The 18,808-nt window shown below is 61.7% G+C and overlaps 2 protein-coding genes and 1 long non-coding RNA gene across 5 annotated transcripts in view; 2 read left to right on the plus strand and 1 right to left on the minus strand.

The window, feature by feature from the left end:
• Positions 1–10,770, plus strand: part of MAPK7 (mitogen-activated protein kinase 7) — a 23,191-nt gene extending 12,421 nt beyond the window's left edge. Inside the window, exons 9-12 of one of the 3 annotated variants that reach the window (XM_057535357.1) lie at positions 6,361–7,053; positions 7,532–7,714; positions 8,077–8,235; positions 9,220–10,770. The gene's annotated coding sequence lies outside the window, so the exon portion shown is untranslated. Of the gene's footprint in view, positions 1–6,360; positions 7,054–7,528; positions 7,715–8,076; positions 8,236–9,219 lie in introns of all 3 variants that reach the window. The other 2 variants (XM_057535356.1, XM_057535358.1) reach the window with 2 other exon arrangements.
• Positions 7,637–14,054, minus strand: LOC130705851 (uncharacterized). Its single transcript, XR_009006231.1, has 5 exons — positions 13,965–14,054; positions 12,934–13,043; positions 8,368–8,419; positions 8,215–8,273; positions 7,637–7,721 (listed from the first exon to the last, which is right to left on the minus strand). It is a non-coding gene; the product is annotated as an uncharacterized LOC130705851 (long non-coding RNA).
• On the plus strand, positions 10,638–15,829 carry RNF112 (ring finger protein 112). The gene is made up of 14 exons (XM_057535359.1): positions 10,638–10,765; positions 10,914–10,954; positions 11,453–11,738; positions 11,859–12,065; positions 12,184–12,312; positions 12,469–12,573; positions 12,999–13,049; positions 13,323–13,379; positions 13,458–13,532; positions 13,639–13,756; positions 13,998–14,164; positions 14,240–14,293; positions 14,414–14,488; positions 14,621–15,829. The coding sequence occupies exons 1-14, from the start codon at positions 10,712–10,714 to the stop codon at positions 15,089–15,091; spliced, it is 1,890 nt and encodes a 629-aa protein (XP_057391342.1). The 5' UTR covers positions 10,638–10,711; the 3' UTR covers positions 15,092–15,829.
• The last annotated feature ends 2,979 nt before the right edge of the window (positions 15,830–18,808 follow it).

Here is an 18,808-nt window from a genome sequence, read left to right on the forward strand (position 1 = left end):
TTGACTTTTTTCCTTTGTTTCTGCATTTTCTCACTTCTCTGATTAAATTTATTCTTTGGAATTCAGGGAAAGCCCAGGAGGCTAAAGTTTTTCTGCAAACAAGAGGCAGGCAGAGGTCATGGTCTGGGACGGTCTTTCCTGGGAAGGCCCCATAGGGTCCTTCCTGCTCGGTTGCAGGGGTATAATTTACAGATCGTAAAATCCACGCGCTGTAAGCACACAGTTCAACAATTGCTCCTTTAAAAATACCAGAGTTTGTTTTTTTAGAGTACTTTTGGGGTCACAGCAAAACCAAGAGGAAGGCACAGGGTTTTCCCGCGTACCCCTGCCCTGACACGCACACGGCCCCCCAGCAACGACCCCACCAGACGGGACCTGCACCCACACCTCGTCATCCTCGCCCAGAGTCCATAGTTGACGTGAGGGTTCACTCCTGGTGCTGTACACTCTGTGGGCTTAGATGAACGTATAATGACGTGTATCCGCCATCGAAGCATCGTCTAGAATAGTCTTCCTGCCCCAGAGGTCCTCCGCGCTCCCCTGATTCAGCCCCCGCCCCCGCCCCCCCCTCCCAGCAGCCACCTTGAGGTGCTGATGCCGGGGCGGGAGCAGCTGTCTGCCCAGGTGCTGGCCCGCACTGGAGGGAAGAAGCCTGGGTTCTGGGGCCCAGCACCCCGGAGGGGGTGCCGCTGGGGGGCGATGGCGGGGGGAGAGGCAGGGCAGGTGCAGGGGGTCTGCACGCAGCACGGGGAGGCCGGCAGGCTGGAACAAGGGTGGTGTTGCTTTCTGGAAGCACCCTGCACTTCACACTCCTTCCTGGAGATGATTTAGTAAAAACCGCAGAGTGGAGGAGCGTGGGGTTGGAATCCCGGACTCTTGTCCCATGTGTCATTCCTCCCGACGGGAAGGACCGATGGGCACAGAATTCTGTCTAGCAAGGGTCCTCGTCACCACTGTCAGTTCTGAACAAGCACAGACACACACACACACACACACACGCACGTCCTCGCGCATGTGCACCCCTGCATCCCTCAGTGTTTACGGGGCGCCTTCTCCACGCCAGTCACCACGCGGAACAGCGTGCCCCTTCCCGGCGCTCACGATGCGGGAAGTTTAGGGGGACGGAAATGGACACCCGCGCTCTCGGCATCCGTCTCCAGTGCCTGGCGCACTTCTGCCCTGGGGTGACCGGGATGCACCCAGGAGCAGACCCGGTGGGCCACCTGCCCACGTTGGGGAGGGGACGCACAAGACGACAAGCAGGACACAGGGGTCGCCTGGCAGCCTGCTGGGTGGGGACGAACGTAATGAGGGAAAACAAGACGCACTTGAACTGGTGATTGAAGGTGATCGAAGGCAGGGAAGTTGGGGCCGGGAGGGCTCAGTGAGAGGCCAGGAGGGACTAAGGCTGGGTCGGCAGCTTTGTTCTGTAAACGACCAGACACGAAACATTTCAGGCTTCTGGAGCCATGTGGGCTCAGACGTGAGTCTTCGGCTCTGCCCCAGAGGCTATCTATAGACACGAGATGGGTGGGACCCGATAGAGACTAACTGACAGATGCTGGGGAGAGGGGCCAATTGGAGCGCCGACCGCGGGGTGGGGGGGGGCAGAGGGAGGGAACTGTGAGGATATTCGAGTGAAGAGCAGTCTGAGTGAAAGAGGCAGCACGTGCAAAGGCCCTGGGGTGGGAGTGTGCAGCTGCATTTGAGGGACGGGCGCCAGCTGGCCCGACGGGCGCCAGCTGGCCGGCCAGGCAGAGAGGACAAGTGGGGACGCAGGAGAGGGTCAGAGGAGTGTCGATGCAGGACGGACTTTGGCTTGTGTAATAGTAAACAGTGGGAAGGGAGGGCCGTGGAGAATTCCAAGGCCCAGTTCCTAATTGTCTTTCCGTGGTGGTTACACCAAGTCTGCTTCCTGCCTGAGGCAGAAATAAGAGCCCGTTCTTCTTTTTTCCTACAAAGAGAGCTGGTCTTGAGTCAAAAGACAGACTCACTGGGGGAAGAAAATCCCCAGCTGGTTGTCATGCCCCTGCCCGATCCAGACCCGGTGAGAGCGCAGGAAAGGTGCCCTGCCCAGCACCCAGCAGAGTGGGGCCAGGAGGGGTGGGGAAGGGCTGTGTCACCCGGGCCCCCAGTCTCCCTGGTCCAGCGGTGGCCTTGCCAGTGGGTGTCCCGTGACCTCCCGGGTCTGCCCTGGCTGCACCAGGGTGATCTTGGCTCTAATGGGGAGTGGGCATGCCCTTGGGGACTGGGACCCCCACAGGTGGCCTCTGATCCTTACAAACTGAAGGGTGGGCACGTCCTGGCATTTCTAATGAAACTGAAGCCGAGTCCAAGGCGTATCAGCCCGCTGTTGCAGTTTTTCTTTTTATTGAGGTTAGCGATCATGTGGGCAGGGGTGCAGCTCGACCAAGTCTTACCTGGGTGAACCGCTGTGTCACTGCCCCCAGGTCGGGAGACAGAAGGTTTCCAGCCCCCAGAAGGTCCCGTTTGTGCGTCCCCCTCCCCAGCCCGAGGGAGACACTATTCTGACTGCTCTCATCTTGCAGTGGTTTTGCTTGTTCCCAAACCTCCTATGAATGGCATAATTCAGCACATATTCTTCGGCGTCTGGTTTTTCGCTCCACACAATAGCTTGTTGTTGTTGTTGTTTTCTAGTTCTATGTAGTGGTTCTCAAGAGTGTCATCTCAGGTCCCTGAGGGTCTCCCAGGCCCCTTCAGGGTGTCTGAGAGATCGGAAGGATTTTTGCAGTAAAAATGCTAGTGTGTTATCTGCACTCTCTGCCCTGGTTTTCCGGGGAGTGGGATCGAGTTTGCAGAGCCTGCGACATGAGGCTTCTCAAGACCGAACGCAGAACAAGAGGCGAGAGCCCGGCCGCTGCAGTGCAGCCAGGGTGCAGAGACTCGCAGACAGGCGGGCTGGCACCGTCCTCACTGCTTTTCTGTGTTGGCAAATATGGTTATTTCTATGGAAATACGTTATTTATGTAAGCACATGGTGACCTGTTATTGTTATTTTAAGCGAATTGATGAATACATGTTTTTGTGTTTTTTTAAAAAATTTTGTCTTGTAGTAAGGGTACTATTTTATTTTATTTATTTATTTATTTTATTTGGTTGTGTCGGACCTTAGTTGCGGCAGGCGGGCTCCTTAGTTGCGGCATGCATGCGGGATCTAGTTCTCGGACCAGGGGTCGAACCCGGGCCCCTTGTGTTGGGAGCGCGGAGTCTTAACCACTGCGCCACCAGGGAGGTCCCAAATACACATTTTTGGATGTCAGTTTTCCTTTCTAACCTGGTCAGAGTCAGTGGATGTGACCGTGGACGTGACCGCAGAGATGAAGCTCCGTGCGCTCCTTGGAGACCACGGGGACCCTCACGTCTGAGCTGTGCTCCCTGGGGTCTCACTGCGTGCGGGCCTCCCCCGACCCCCCCCGCCTTTGCTTACCCACTGTCCCGTGGTGGGCACTTGGGTCGTTTCCAGCCTGGCTCATTGTGGATGTTCGTGGACAAAGCCCCACTCCCCCTAGGTTTGTGTTGCCTGGGGGCTGGGCTGGTGGCCCTCTGGGCTTGGTGACCACACTGAGTCAGGGCGCCTCGGCAGACAGGGGCTTCTTCGCGGGATCGTCCTGGGGTCCCACCAACACATGCAGCAGCAGCCTTCCGCGCAGGCCCAGCGTGTGGCCCCTGAGGGGCCGCGTGCTGGGCAAGCAAGGGGACCGCTCCCCCGGGAGGGCCACACAGGGGGCCGGGGGTCTAGGCAGAGCCCTGAGGATGAGACAGAGCGGCTGGACGGCGGAGGGAGCGTGGTCAGCTGAGGGGCCTCTCTGGGCCGCTCGCCGTGGTTCAGATTCGGGCAAGGTGGCCCCGAGCTTGGGAGGAGTGAGCGAGGGGCTGGAGGAGGGGAGGGCTGGGGCGGGGGCGACTCGAGGTGGTGAGCAGGCCACGTGGGGAGGGAGCATTAGACTACCCTACGGGCAACAGAAAGCCGGTGTCCAATTTTAAGCAGGAAGGGACACCCTTCCTTTAGATTGTTATTTACTTTTATTTTTAACTTAGACTTTTAATCCTGAGATAATGGTAGATTCACATACAGTTGTACAAACTGATACAGAGAGAGCCCAGGTATCTTGTACCCAGTTTCCCCCAATGGGAACATCTGGTAAAATTGTCCTTCAGTATCACAACCCGGGTAACGACATGGATGCAGTCAGATGCAGGACGTTTCCAGGACAGCAGGGTCCGTCCTGCGGCCCCATGACGGCCACACTCACTTCCCTCCACCCCTACCCCCTCCTTAACCCTCCCAGCAACCACCAATTGGTCTCCATTTCTGTAATTGTGTCACTTCAAGACTGTCATATAAATGGAATCATACAACATCTAACCTTTCGGGCTTGGCTCTTTTCGTCCAACATGATTCCCTGGCGATTCATCCAGGTCACTGTGTGTGTCACTGGTTCCTTCCCCTTTACTGCCGAGCTGTGCTCTCCATTTGGACCTGCTGCTTTGTTTAATCGTTTACCTGTTGAAGGACAGCTGGGTGGTTCCCAGTGTTTTGCCATAAACTGTGTTTATAAAGCTGTTATAAACATTCATGTACAGGTTTTTGTGTGAACATTTTGTGGGAGCATTTCTCTGGGGAAAACGCCCAGGAGTGCAATGGCTGGGTCATAAGGTCGTTGCATGTTTAGTTTTTTAAGAAACTGCCAGACTGTTCTCCAGAGTGGCTACACCATTTTATGTTCCCCCCGTCTAAAGCCCATGCGCAGCAACGAAGACCCAACGCAGCCAAAAATAAATAAATAGATTAAAAAAAACCCCGAAACCGGCCTGGCTGGGGGTGGAGGGTGGGTATGTGAGAGGTGGGGGAGGGAGGGGTGGCCGAGGCTCTCAGGCCCTGGTCTGTCCCTGGTGGCCTCTGTGGATGGGCAGGGCTGGCCCGAGCTCCATGGGCGGCTACCAAGCCTGCTCAGGCCTCTCAGCTGACCACCTCCGCGCCTCTGGCAGCAGGATGGCCACTGGGACCGAGCAGCCTGGACCAGCTGCTCCGATCTGGGTGGGGACTCCTGCTCTTTCTGCTGCCAGAGTCATTGTCAGAAAGCAGAAGCAAACTCCAGCCTTTGGACACCCTCCTTCCTGACCTCAGGGTCAGCTGGTCGTTCCCTGTTACCTAATCTCACTCCACACTCATCTTGTCAGCAAACAGGCTACGTGGTGGATTGCTGAGCTCCGGGCTGCTGCTTCTGCCCAGGGTGGGGGTTGAGAGAGGAAGGAGGAACGTTGTGTGTGTGAGAGAGAAAGAGAGTCAGGGAGGGAGGCCAGCAGAAGGCGGCCGTGGCAATGAGCACCTGGGTAGCCTCAGTTTCCTCATCTGTAAAGTGGAGCAATGTCTCCACCTTTAGAGGAAATCGGGGAGAACTGGAGAGTCTGTTGTTTAAAGGACTCAGCATATTTTAGGAGCCCAGTAAATACGTGCGATCATTCTTATCAGCAATAAACTGCTGAAACAGTACTTTATCTGGGGGGCATCGTCCTCATGACCTAAGTACCCCGGAAGGTTCTGCTTCTGTAGGAATCTCTCGGCTCTTTAGTTCACAGAGGAGGGGTCAGGCCCCAGGAGGGAGGCCTGAGAGCCCAGGCAGGGGGCAGGCGCCTGGGGAGACGCAGGCACGGTGAGGTGAGCCCGGGCTCGCCTCCACGGCTCATCAGCAGCTGGCATTTATTGAGCACCATCTGCATGCCGGGCTCTCCGCAGTAACCCCGCACGGGACACTGAGCCTGAGTGAGGGGAGTGACGGGGCCCGGCAAGCTGGGCAGGGTTGGTGTTTGAACCGAGGCCTGGGTGCTGTCCAGGGCCCTCCAGCTGGTCCGGCCCATCTCGGGGGTGGCCTTGGTCTAGGCCACCTGGCCAGTAGAGGTCTGGATACAGAGGCCTGGACCGCAGGGGCCCCAGCCCCATTCAGTCTGGCTGGCTGTGCAGCTGAGAGGCACTGCCTCTCACCGTGGCGGGGTCTGGGGGGCCGGCTCCAGCTGGGCGGAGTCTGGTGGGGCGTCTGCTCCTCAGGGGCCAGGTGGCCTTGTCCGTCAGCGTCCTGGCCCATTGCCTGGATGATCCAGACCTGGTGGGCGGCTGGGAGTCTGAACGGGGTGGCACGGGGGGCGGGGCCGGGAGCCAGGTCTGGGCTCAGGTTTGGGGGGAGATGGTGCGTGAGGGCTGGTTGGCCGCCAGCCACCAAGGACTGCCCACCCACTGGTGCGAACCTCAGAAAGGCGCTGGGGGGGCTTCCAGCTTCACCGCTGTCACCTGCTGTCACCACATCAATGAGTGCCCCCGTCTTGTGTGTCCTGCCCCTGTAGCCCACCTTCCTGTCCCCCGTGTTGGAATTTTGGCTTCTCTACTCCTTTCCTGACCTTCAGCACATGTCATTGGGCCGCCCCAGGCCGTGGAAGCTTCTGTGAGAGGAGGCCATGTGACTCTGACTGCTGTCTGTTACAGCAAAACTCAGCAATTCTCTGGACGGCTGTCCCTCGGGGACGGGTTGCAGGCCCAGTTAAGTGCCACCCCAAGCAGCCACGTCTCCTGCAGTCCGTCTGTGTGGGCAAAGCGATGGTTCCGGAACACAAATCCCCTCACACACCTCCTGCTTCGAATCGTTTACGGTTCCCATTGTCATGCAAGGAAAGCCTGAAATCTGCCCCATGCCCCTCCGATGTCTGTGCTCTGCTGACCACCACCTCGGTCCCCGGACCCTGCCCTACTCCCCAGCACTGAGCCCAGCCCGGCCTCTGCACAGGCTGCTCCCGGTGCCTGGAACACCCACCCTCACCCAGCACCTTTCACGAAGGGGGTTAACTCCCACCCATCCTGCAAGACTGAGCCCCAGCGGCCCCAAGTCTGGGTGAGGCCCAGACTTGGGGCCTCATCCAGTTGGATGGTCGCCCCACGCCCAAGCCTGTTTCCCAGCTCAAGATGCCAGGGCTGTCTCTGTGCTGTGGGAATCAGTGAAGGCAGCTCTTGGCAAGACATCGTGACCCTAAGTTGCTAAGCAGGTGCCGGATGGTTGTTCTATTATGAAAATTATTTCAGGAAGCCGGGGGTGAACTGACGCTGGGGGCTCCGAACGGGAGGCTGGGGACTCGGGACTTTCCTGCTGCGATGGGAAGTCCCTGGCAGCTGGCAGGAGAGGGAGTGGAGCCAGGGTCAGGGTCAGGGTCAGGGTCAGGGTCCTGGGCAGCCACAGTGGGCCTGGCCTTGCCAACGCCTGGACTGTGTCCTGCCCAGCCTAGGGTTCAGGGCTGGCCTGGGCGCCCCTCTGCTGACTGCCGCCCACCGGCTCTGAACACAGAGGTGGAAACTACACACCACGTGTAACCATGGCCAGCGGTGGGAGGGGGGGCGTGGAGGGGGCCTTTCAATCCCAGCGGCTGTCTCAGGGCAGGGCGGGGGCCACCTTGATGGGAGGGGACTGGTGGCCCTGGGAGGGACCATCCAGGAAGTAGAAACCTTGTTTTCTCTCCACAAAAGCAGGAATTCCACACCATGCTTGGCTTCAACTTGGTCTTTATTCGAAGCTAGAAGATGGCAGCCAAACAGGGCACCTCCCTCCAGCTCTGTCATCCCACGGCTCCGGGACCCGCTCCTCCTTCCCCCGACGCGGCCCGACCGGGTCTCTGATGTTCACACGAGGCGGCCTGGCACAGGCGCGCCTTGGTGAGGCCTGGGTGAGAGCAGGGGTGGAGGGTCCTGGGCATGAAGGCAGCTAAGTCTGGGGCTCAGCACACCTGACAGCACCCAGAGGCCTGTGGCTCGACAGGGCGGTGGCCTCCTGGGCCCAGTGAGAGAGCGCTGCGGGGCAGGGACTGGGGGTTGAGACCGCAGGCAGGGGGCCCGCGTGCGCCGCCCCCCCGGCCTCCCCTCCTTCACCTCTCCGGTCCCCCTGCCAGAAACGTTGTCCTCCCACCTGCCACACCTTTGCCTGCCACTCCTCTTCATCCTTCAGGCCCAGCCTCCCCACGTGTCCAGATCCGAGTGCCCTGCCTTGGCTCTGTGCTCACAGCCGCCTCTCCCCACAGCCCTCGGCAGAGAGCGTATCACTCAGGAGTCGTCTAGAGACCCTTCTTCCTCCCCTGCTCGACTGGAGGCACCCCAAGTGTTCACCAGCCTGTACTCAGGGCCAGCGTCCTGCCGGGTGTAACGTGCTCAGTGAATACCTGTCCTCTGGACGGAGAAGCGTAAGGACGGGTGACTGGATGGGCAGACACGCTGGAGGCTGATGGATAAGAAGACGGATGGGTACAGGGGTGGCTGGGTGGCTGGGTGGGGGGACTGATGGCCTGGGTCGGGATTCCAGCACCGTCACTCACAGCTGTGTGACCTTGGAAAGACACTTAACCTCTCTGGCCTCAGTTTCGTCATCTGTAAAATGAGAGTGAAACGGTACCTCCTCATAGGTTGTGAGGTTGAGGGTGAGGTCGTGTGCCTGTGGGTAAGAGGGTGTGTGTGTCCCTGTGAGCTCGAGTGTAAGTGTGCATGAGCGTGAAGGCCTTGGTGCACACGCCAATGTGTTTGCGTAAGCATTCATAAGTGAGCATATGCATGTGTGCGGAGGTTCGCGTGCAGTTGTGAGTCTAAGTGTGGCGTGTTCACGTGTGTGCATGATTGTTTGGGGTCCACAGGCGAGGGAGGGCAGTGAAGGCACGTGTGTGCAGCGCAGGTGAGGGGGAGTGTCCGACCGTGTGCGTGTGTGTGAATTGACGTGAAGGGCACGTGTGACGGTGTGTGTGCATGTGTATGTGTGTGTGCATGTATATGTGTGTGTGCGTGTGCACCGGGGTCGGTGAAGCAGCTCCTGCCTGCATCCGGGGACCCAGAGTCACCCCAAACGGGGTCCCCATCTGGAGACTGGGTTTTTGGCTCCACCCCAGCCCCCTCCTCCCAGCCCAGAAGCTGGAACAGAGGTCAGGAGGTCAGGGGCTGGAGCCAGGCCACCAGGGGCCTGTCCCACAGTGGGACACGTGCCCTGAGGGCCGGGTGCCCAGGGAGTGTTGCTGGGGGAAGGCTGGGTGCCTGTCTGCTTTACCACATCTCTGCCTGGCGATGAGAAAACGGAGGCTCCCAGAGGACGGTCCCTTCCCGGGTCTCACGCTGGGACAGGGCAGGGGTCGGAGTGCACGTGAGTCAGGCGCCCAGGCTCTCTCCCCGCATCTGTCTGCCAGGGATGTGGGGCCGCGTGACCGAGGAAACCCACTTGGCCTCGAAGGAGAGCAGTGGACACGGCCCTGAACCCCGCCCAGTGAGGCTTTGCTCTCAACCCCTCGAGGGCTCGAGTCTCTGCTTTGATTAAGAGGCGCTCCGGTCCCCGGCAAGCAAGGCCCAGCCCGGGCTGCAGGGACATCCCCGCCTGCTGAGGGTGGTCTCGCCTGACGGCCTCCAGGGTAGGAGTCCCACCCCACCCCCCTGCGTCCTGGTTTAAGAATAACTCTTAACCCCCGGCAAGTGGCTTTCCATATGTAATCGTGACCCCTCAGAGCTCAGAGAAGTGAAAGGCAGCACCTGGGGCCCTGGCTCGCAGGGATCAGCTGGGAGTTGAGCCGGCTCAGCCCGGCTCCCGAGCCCGTCACGGGTCAGGTCCACAAGCCACAGGCCACCTGAGGGCAAGATCACGTCCAGGCGGGAGGGGCGGCCCCTGAGCTGGGCCTGCGAGGGTCTCAGGAGGGATGGGGGCCCCACTGCAGGCACCGGGCGAAGGTGTGGAGGTGGGGGAGGGAGGGCTGCCGAGGAAGGTTCAGGCCCTTGGATGCGGACCAGGAACTTCGGCTTTCGATCCAGTGGAAGTAGGGAGCCATGGCAGGTGTTTGAGCAGCAAGGGGTCGGCTGTGCCCAGGGGTCTGGGCTGGCAGCGAACTGGGGGGTGGATGGGAGGAGCCCGGGTGAGAGGCAGTTAGAAGGGCCAGGGGTAACTGTCACAAGCTTGAAGGAGGGTGAAAGTCACTGGAGGAGGAAGACACCAGGGGACACGCAGCCGACGTCAGAGCAGCCCAGGGTGCTGAGGAAAGCCGCAGCTGGGACAACCTGAGGGAGGGACGTGCAGGCCACAGGCAGTGGGGTGGCATCACGGGCCCCGCACTTGGCAGGTGCCCAGTACAGAGACCATCCATGGGAGGAAGGAGGCCATCGTGGCTCTAGGTCAGCACAGGTCATACTCTCTCCCCGTTCCCACAGCCCTGCCTTCTGCACCCCCTGCCCGGTGGCCCCGGAAGAACCCCGCTGGGCCAGCAGGGGCAGTGCCAGCCTAGTCCCGTGTCTACCGCGCACCCATGTGGCTTCCTCCCCATCCACCCTCCCCCTCCCTGTCCTTATCTTTCCCTCCCGTCTCCATGGCGACTCACCACCCCGGCTTGCCTGCATCCCAGCCTCTGCCAGGGATTCTGGGCCCGGCTCCGTCCCTCCCTCCGGAGCCCTGGTTCCCGCAGTCCTGTCTCCTCCCCCTGGGGTGAGTCCAGAGGCAGCCTCCTCTCTCCCGACTGTCACATCCATTTTCCAGCCCTGCCGACTTGTGTCCTCTGGGGAGACCCCCCCAGCCTCCACTGGCCACAGCTCCGCCAGCCCTTCCGGGAGGAAAGCCATCCTCAGCGCCGCCAAAGGTCTCCTGGGTGTCCTCCCTGCTCCCGGACCCTCTCCCGGACCCTCTCCCCACACCAGCCTCCCATGCCGAGGTCTGCCTTGTCAGTCATTTCCTTTTGTCACCGGCTTGGCAAACAGGCGAGTCTTTGGTCCTGAGACCTGGGGATGGGGACTGGGTCTGCAGAGGGAGGATGGGGGCGCCTGGAATCCAGGATGAAGATAGAAGTCTGGATTCCCTTCTAAATAACATTTTTGGGATTTTTTTTCTCCCCAATTTCTCCCCAAGGAGAGAAAACAGAGCTTCATGGGCAACAGCAGGAACAGTTGGTAAGTGGCAGGGCCTGGCGGCGGGACTGGGGCCTGGAGGCCTGCCCCAGGGGAGGCAGCGCGAGGTTGGGGCTGCCAGGCTGTGGAGGGAGGGACGGGAAAATCAGGTGGGTGCTGCAGCGAGGCAGATGCCAGCTCAGAGCTGGAATCTTCCAAGAGCCACCTGCCGCCCCACGGGAGGCCTCTCCTTATGGTCCCCGCTGCCCGAGGGAGGTAGTAGAAGGGATCCCCTTGGGGTCTGGAGAGGTCAGTGGCCCCTGGAGGGACCCCTCCCCTCGCAGCAGGAGGCCGTGGGGGAGGATTTCCGTGGGCGTCTGTGCCAGGCTCCGGGCAGGGTGCACCATCTTGTCTGTTCACCCCATCCTTCCCTCCTGGACCGTTAGAAACGGGGCAGACCCGGGCGGGAACTTGCCCACGACGGCTCCATCCAGGCTTCCCCGTCTCGGGCTCCCTCTGACTGCTGCTCTGGGGTCCCCGCGCCCCGCACACCGCCCCCAGGTCCCACGCACCGTTCCCCAAGTTGGAGCTGGGGCTGGGGTCCCGGCCTGTGGCGCCCCGGGAGCCGCCGGCCTGCTCCATCTGCCTGGAGAGGCCGCGCGAGCCCATCTCTCTGGACTGCGGCCACGACTTCTGCCCGCGGTGCTTCAGCACCCACCGTGTCCCCGGCTGCGGGCCGCCCTGCTGCCCCGAGTGCCGCAAGACCTGCCAGCGGAAGAAGGGCCTCCGGGGCCTGGGGGAGAGGATGCGGCTTCTGCCGCGGAGGCCGCTGTCCCCCGCGCTGCAGGTGCGCTGGCCTCGTCCCCACCGGGGCTGTCACCTCACGCCGGGGTGGCCGGGAGGGAGGCGGGGCTCGGGTGGACGCGCCCCAGCCTGGGTGCTCAGGGAGCCCTGTCTGCGGGCCCAGGAGACCTGCGCGGTGAGGGCCGAGCCGCTGCTGCTGGTGCGCGTCAACGCCTCCGGGGGCCTCATCCTGAGGATGGGGGCCATCAACCGCTGCCTGAAGCACCCGCTGGCCAGGGACACCCCCGTCTGCCTCCTTGCTGTCCTGGGAGAGCGGTACTCAGGGAAGACCTTCCTCCTAAACCACCTGCTTCAGGGCCTGCCCGGCCTGGTGAGGGCGGGGCTGGGACGGGGGCTGGGGGCTGGGGGCTGGGGCAGGGACCCAGCCTGGCTTGGGGAGGGGAGGGGGCCAGATGGGCCAACGGATGCTCTGCTTCTCTGCCCCACAGGAGCCCGGCGAGGGCGGCTGGCCGAGGGGAGGGGGCTCCGGGCAGGGCTTCCGGTGGGGAGCCAACAGCCTCACCAGGGGCCTCTGGATGTGGAGCCATCCCTTCCTGCTGGGGAAGGAGGGGAGGAAGGTGAGGGGGGACGGGGCAGAGGAGTCCAGACCGGCTCACGGAGAAGGGAATCGGGCAGGAAAGCTCTGGGGGCCGGGACGAGAAGATGAGGCGGGCAGAGACACCTGGGGGGCACGGCAGGCTGACCCCTCAGTGTGCACCCCTGCCTCCACACAGGTGGCCGTGTTCCTGGTGGACACGGGGGACGCCATGAGCCCTGAACTGAGCAGGGAAACGAGGACCCAGCTCTGCGCCCTCACCTCCATGCTGAGCTCCTACCAGGTGAGGCCCCCCAGCCCCCCCGCCTGCCCTGCTCCGCTCTCGCCACCCACACCAAGGCCATCCCAGCCCGGTCTGGCCCTCCAAGCCCCGGGGACTGTCCGCTTTATCCCGGAGGCTCCTGTGTCTGGGGTCCCCGCAGGTTCTGGGGGTGCCCCTGCAAGGGGGTGCCCCCAGTCAGTGTGAAGGTCCTAAAGGTGGGTCGGAGATCCCTGGGGCAGCTGAAGGTCTGTGGACCGTTCCCCTGCCTGCCCTCCACCCCTCGCGGCCAGGCCAGCCCTGCCCTGCAGGCTGCGGGGGGACCCCCGGGCTGGTCGCTCGCACATCCTGAGCCCCACGGTCTGCCTGGGGCTCCTTCCTCACCGGGGTCTTCCCAGTGTCTCTTTGCCTTCACAGACCCTCTTCCACCTTGTTCTCCTTGGTTCCAGATCCTCACGGCCTTCCAGGAGCTGAAGGATACAGACCTGGAATATCTGGAGGTGAGGAGACAGCTGCTCTTGGGGCTGCACCCTGTCCCTGCCCTGACCGTGAGGCCAGCGGTGCCTTTCAGCTCTGGCCCAGGATTTTGTGACCTGGAGCAGGACTGGGGGGCGGGGGGCTGGGGGCAGAGGGTAAACCAGGACATGCCTGGTCGGGGAGAGGTAGGAGGGTCCTGGGGCCAGGAGCCGGGAGGGTGTCCTCCAGTGGCCCAGGGGGAGGGGACGCACAGCCCTTGGAGTGGCCCAGCCATGACCCCTGTGCCCCGTCCCCAGATGTTTGTCCACGTGGCCGAGGTGATGGGCAGGCATTATGGGATGGTGCCAATCCAGGTGAGATGCCCGTTTCTGGACTCATCACCCCAGACTCCGACACCCCGGCTGCTGCTATCAGCACCCCTTCTCTTCCAGCACCTGGACCTCTTAGTTCGTGACTCATCCCACCCCAGCAAGGCGGGGCAGGGGCATGTAGGCGACATCATCAAGGTGAGGGAGGGGATGGGGCGGGGGTGTAGACGGGGCAGAAGGTCAGTTAGCCGGGGAGGGGTCCTGTCAGCGAGCCCGCTCAGAGCACATCCCCACTCCTCTCTAGAAGTCGTCTGGCAAATACCCCAAGGTTCAGGGGCTGCTCCAAGGAAGGCGAGCCCGCTGCTGCCTCCTGCCAGCTCCCAGGAGGCGGTGGGCGAGCAAAGGCCACGGAAGCCCGGGAGGTGAGTGTCCCAGGAGCAAAGCCTCCCCAGCCTGCCCTCCTCCTCCCCCCCTCCTCCTCCCCCTCTTCCTCTCCTCCTCCCCGTCCTCCTCCCCCTCCTCCTCCCCGTCCTCCTCCCCTCCTCCTCCCCCTCCTCCTTCTCCTCCCCCTCTTCCTCCTCCTCCTCCTCTCCCGACACCCCTTTCTCCTCCGAAGCCGGTCCTGCTTACCAGGCGCCTCTGCATGAGGACTCTCTTCCTCAGACACAGATGACGATGCTGGGCACCTCCGCGCCTACGTGGCCGACGTGCTGAGCGCGGCCCCCCTGCACGCCAAGAGCCGCTGCCAGGGCTACTGGAGCGAGGGGCGCCCCGCGGCCCGGTGGGACAGACGCCTGCTCACGGGGCAGCAGCTGGCTCAGGAAATCAAGGTGTGAAAGCTCCCCGGAGCCCCAGGAGACCCGCTGGCCCCCGCGCCCCCTGACCCCCCGACGCTGTCTCCGCAGAACCTCTCGGGCTGGATGGGCAGGACGGGGCCTGGGTGCGCCTCTCCGGATGAGGTATGGGGCTATGGGGAGGACGCAGGTGGGAGGCGGGCCGGGCGCCCCGAGATGGAGCGGGGGACGCGGCGGCGCCCGGCGGGGGAAAGGAGGGAGGCAGCCGGGTTCTGCTGTGGACAGATGGCTGCCCAGCTGCGCGACCTTCGGACGGTGGAAGCTGCCAAGAAGGAATTTGAGGAGTACTTGCGGCAGCAGGTGAGCCTCGGGCCCCGGGAGGCCGGGCGCCCTGCAGAAGCGCGGCCGGTCTTTGGGCGGGGGGGCGGGCCAGCGTCCGGTGGGAGGCACCTGGGCTCCAGGTCAGGGCCCCTTCTTTCTCGTCCATCACAGGACGTGGCCACCAAGCGCATATTTTCTGCGCTCCGGGTGCTGCCAGACACCATGCGGAACCTCCTGTCGGCCCAGAAGGACGCGCTCCTGGCTCGGCACGGGGCGGCCTTGCAGTGCACGGGGAGGGAGCAGACCTTAGAGGCCCTGGAGGCCGAGCTGCAGGCCGAGGCCAAGGCCTTCATGGACTCCTACACCGTGCGCTTCTGCGGCCACCTGGCCGCCGTGGGCGGCGCTGTGGGCGCGGGGCTCATGGGCCTGGCGGGGGGCGTGGTGGGCGCCGGCATGGCCGCCGCGGCGCTGGCCGCAGAAGCGGGGATGGTGGCCGCAGGAGCTGCGGTGGGGGCCACGGGGGCGGCCGTGGTCGGGGGAGGCGTGGGTGCCGGGTTGGCGGCCACGGTGGGCTGCATGGAGAAGGAGGAGGACGAGGGAGTGCAGGAGGGGGACCGGGAGCCCCTGCTGCAGGAGGAGTGACCGCCCGCCAGATGCTCCAGGGAAGGAGAGCTGCCGGGGGAGGGGAGGGATGGGGGCCGCTGTTCCAGGGGCCCCTGTGTGCCACACCACCCTGGTTGAACGCCCCATCCGGGTGGTGACCGAGACTCGAGGAGGCCTCAGGGCCGGCGGCAGAGTGTGAGCCTGAACAGTCTGGGGCGTTTCTGTTGCAGACGACTGCTAACCTGCCTCTCTTCCCAGATAAACCGGGCCCCAGGGTCTCCCGCCAAGATTGGGGCCCACCCTCCCCGCCCTGGCTTATTTCCCGGGATGGTAGGGGGGCTGAGCGGGCGCCATTCTGGAAGTCCCCCCTTCAGAGACGGGAGCCGCCCCGGGACGGGTGACCTAGGTGTTCAAGATTGGGAGCCCTGATAAGAGGCTGGGGAAGGAACAGGAGGGGCCACCGGGCAAAGCCAAAGAGTCCGGGTGGTGCACGGTGGCCTAACCCCCCGAGTGGAGCCTCTTTCCAAAGCTACCCCAGCAGGACGGGGGCCACCCGCTTCTCCCGCAGCCCCGGGGAGCCCACATGTGCACCGTGAATGGGCTTCCCTTACGTGTCCCTCGTGGTTGTGCCCTTTGTCCAGCCTGGTCAGTGCCCACGTTCTTTGTGGAATGCCATCCCAGCAACGGGTCAAAAGCCAAAGAAGAACACCTGTAGTTGCATTCTGAGCTACATCGACAGCCCTCATAGCAGATTCTATGGAAGTCCTGGGGGGACACATCCCTGGGACATTCTCGTCCCCCTCAGCCTAGGGGAGACACCTCCATCCATGTTAGCAGGAGACCTGGACGCAGCCCCCAGGAGGACAGGAGAGCCCCATAAGGAGGGCTTCTAGGCTGTTAAACCGCAAAGGGTTAATGGGCGCACCATACGAAAAATAAAACGTGTGTGCGTGAGTGTCCGCTTCCCAGTAAATGATTGAAACGTCTCCTGAATCAGCCTACCCGGGGCTTTGGGGACGGGCGGTGAGCCAAGGCGCTCCGTGACGGGGACCTGTGGACAGGAAGAGGGACCGAAATTCCAGAGATGGGGGATCCGAGCGCAGGAGGGCTCAGGCCCGAGGCTGAGAGCACGGCCATCTGCGCAGGCTTGTCCACTAGGACTTGGGGTCCTGCTCCCCTGGTCTCTCCTGCCTCAGCTGACCCCGTGAGAGGTTGCCACCTGGCATCTGTCCCAGCAGAAGGAGAGGCTGGAGGTTGATGGGTGGCTGGGGAGCCGGAAGCAGGAGGGGCCCGGACCACTCCCACGGGCTAGCCATCGGGCAAGCACCTGCGGCTCTGCCCCGACCCCAGGTCGCCATCTCAGCATTACAGACGCAAACCCAGGGAGGGGAAGTCTCAGCTGATGCTGCCCAGCTAGCTGATGGCAGAAGGGGAGCCTCGAACTCCCGATCCCCCGGATGGTGTCCCCCGCAGGGTCAGTTGTGCTGAAATTGAGACGCTCCCCTCCAGGTCCAGCTCTGGGAAGCCGTGTCGGGAGACAGAGGCAGAAGGACGTGGTCTGGGACACACGGGTCAGCAGTAGAAGCTGCATCCCGCGAGCTGGGGACAAAATAACGATGCAGAGAAATCCCAAAGCCAGGCTGGGGATGGGTGGGGTGGAGACGGAGGGCTGAGGGTGACTGTTGAACTTCTGGGGTTGAGGTTAGAGGTGGGGACAGGGCCCAGACTTTGTGTGTTTGGAAGCATCTCTCTGGGTTGTTCCCTTGCCATCTGGCGGACACATGAGCTATAGAAGCTCCCAGACTTTGGGGCTGGCAGGCTCAGGAATGTGGCGGAGCCTCAGAGGAGCCGGGGAGGGAGGGTGCTGTCTAGCTAGAGCCCGCACCCCACCCCCGCTGCCGGCGCTGGAAGGGGCTGCGGTGCGCTGCTTCCCCTGCTCTGGACAGAAGGGGAGACTGGCCCGGCGGGCGAGTGCTCTGCAGAGGCCAGAGGAGCCATATTAAGTAGTATTTGTCTTGTGCCTTATAGCTCTCAAAGCACCTTCCCGAACAGCACCTCCCTAAAGCCTGGAAACCACCCCGTGCAGTACATCGAGTACCCGTTTTTAACAGAAGCTCAGAGAAATGATGTGTCTTCATTGAAAAAAACTAGGCAGGGGTGAGCCGGGACTTGAACACACGGTCTCTGATGCCAAATTCCTTGCTCGGGTGAGCCGTCACCCCACAGCCTCCCAGACCCCGAGAACAGGCCTCTGGGTCCCAAACCTGATGCTTCCGACACTGGTTCTGTAGTTCACGAGAGCCCAGGTGACTGTGCCGAGGCCTTGCAGCCCGGCTGGTGGCTCTCCTCTCTGGCGAAGGTCACAGATTCCAAGGTCCGGGTTAGAGATCTGGTGACTTAGCCTGCGGTTCCTGCTTCTGACGCCTCCGTGGCACTGAAAATGGCAGTGACACGACGCAAGAGAAGCTGCATCCTTAGCCCCGCCATGGGCTGAAGTGTATCACCCCTGACCCCTTCCCCCCCCACCCCATGCCCCAGTTCATATGTCGAAATCCTAGTGCCCAATGTGATGGGACTAGGGGGTGGGACCTTTGGGAGGTAATTAGGTCTTGAGGGTGCAGCCCTTTTGTATGGGATTAGTGCCCTTGTTAGAGATTAGAGACCCCACAGAGCCCACTACCCTCTTCCACGTGTGAGGACCCAGCCGGCTATGCACCAGAAAGTGGGCCCTCACCAGCCACTACAGTGCGTCTGCTGTCCCCGTAATCTTGGACTTCCAACCTCCTGAACCATGAGAAATAAATGTTGTTGTTTACAAGCTGCCCCATCTGTGGATTTTGTTACAGTAGCCCCTGACAGAGGGAGAATTTACAAATAGTTTTCTCTAGGAAAAGTCCTAAGAAAAAGGAGGGCGAAGAAAAGATCTCTTTCCTTTAAATAACAAGGGAAAATTCAATCTTATTTTTATTTACCCTCACAATTTTCCCTTTTGTTGCTATTTTATTTTATAAATTTATTTATTTATTTATTTATTTGTTTGTTTTTGGCTGCATTGGGTCTTTTTTGCTGTGTGTGGGCTTTCTCTAGTTGCGGCGAGCAGGGGCTACTCTTCGTTGCGGTGCACGGGCTTCTCATTGTGGTGGCTTCTCTTGTTGCAGAGCACGGGCTCTAGGCGCCTGGGCTTCAGTAGTTGTGGCTCGCGGGCTCTAGAGCGCAGGCTCAGTAGTTGTGATGCACGGGCTTAGTTGCTCCGTGGCATGTGGGATCTTCCCGGACCAGGGCTTGAACCTCTGTCCCCGGCATTGGCAGGCGGATGCCTGACCACTGCGCCACCAAGGAAGCCCCTGTTGCTATTTTATAGTATTGTGATAGGCTGGGACCTGGGACTCTAGTGGAGAGCTTGCACCTGGATAAAGGTCTCCTCGAGCAGCAGATACAGAGAATCTACACCGGACTAAAAATAACTGTATGTGTGCTCAGCTGGGGGCAATTCTGAGCAATAAGATACAAAAAGGCCACAAACCAACCGCCAGTGCTGAGGTGCTGGGAGCAAAAGCAGGGAACTGCGCATGCACCCTGCGCACAGCACCAGCAAGGGGGTGGGCAGCCCACCTGAGCCGCCCCTCCGGCCCCGCCCCCCACCCCATTTAAGGGACCAGCCCGCCCACCTAGGGAGCAGCACCTGTTACTTGTTCTCGCTCCCTCCTGCTGCAGCACAAACGCCAGTAAAGCCTTGTCTGAGTTCCTCGTCTGGCC

Source organism: Balaenoptera acutorostrata, chromosome 20 (assembly GCF_949987535.1).
Source record: "Balaenoptera acutorostrata chromosome 20, mBalAcu1.1, whole genome shotgun sequence".
NCBI classification, from domain to species: Eukaryota; Metazoa; Chordata; class Mammalia; order Artiodactyla; family Balaenopteridae; genus Balaenoptera; species Balaenoptera acutorostrata.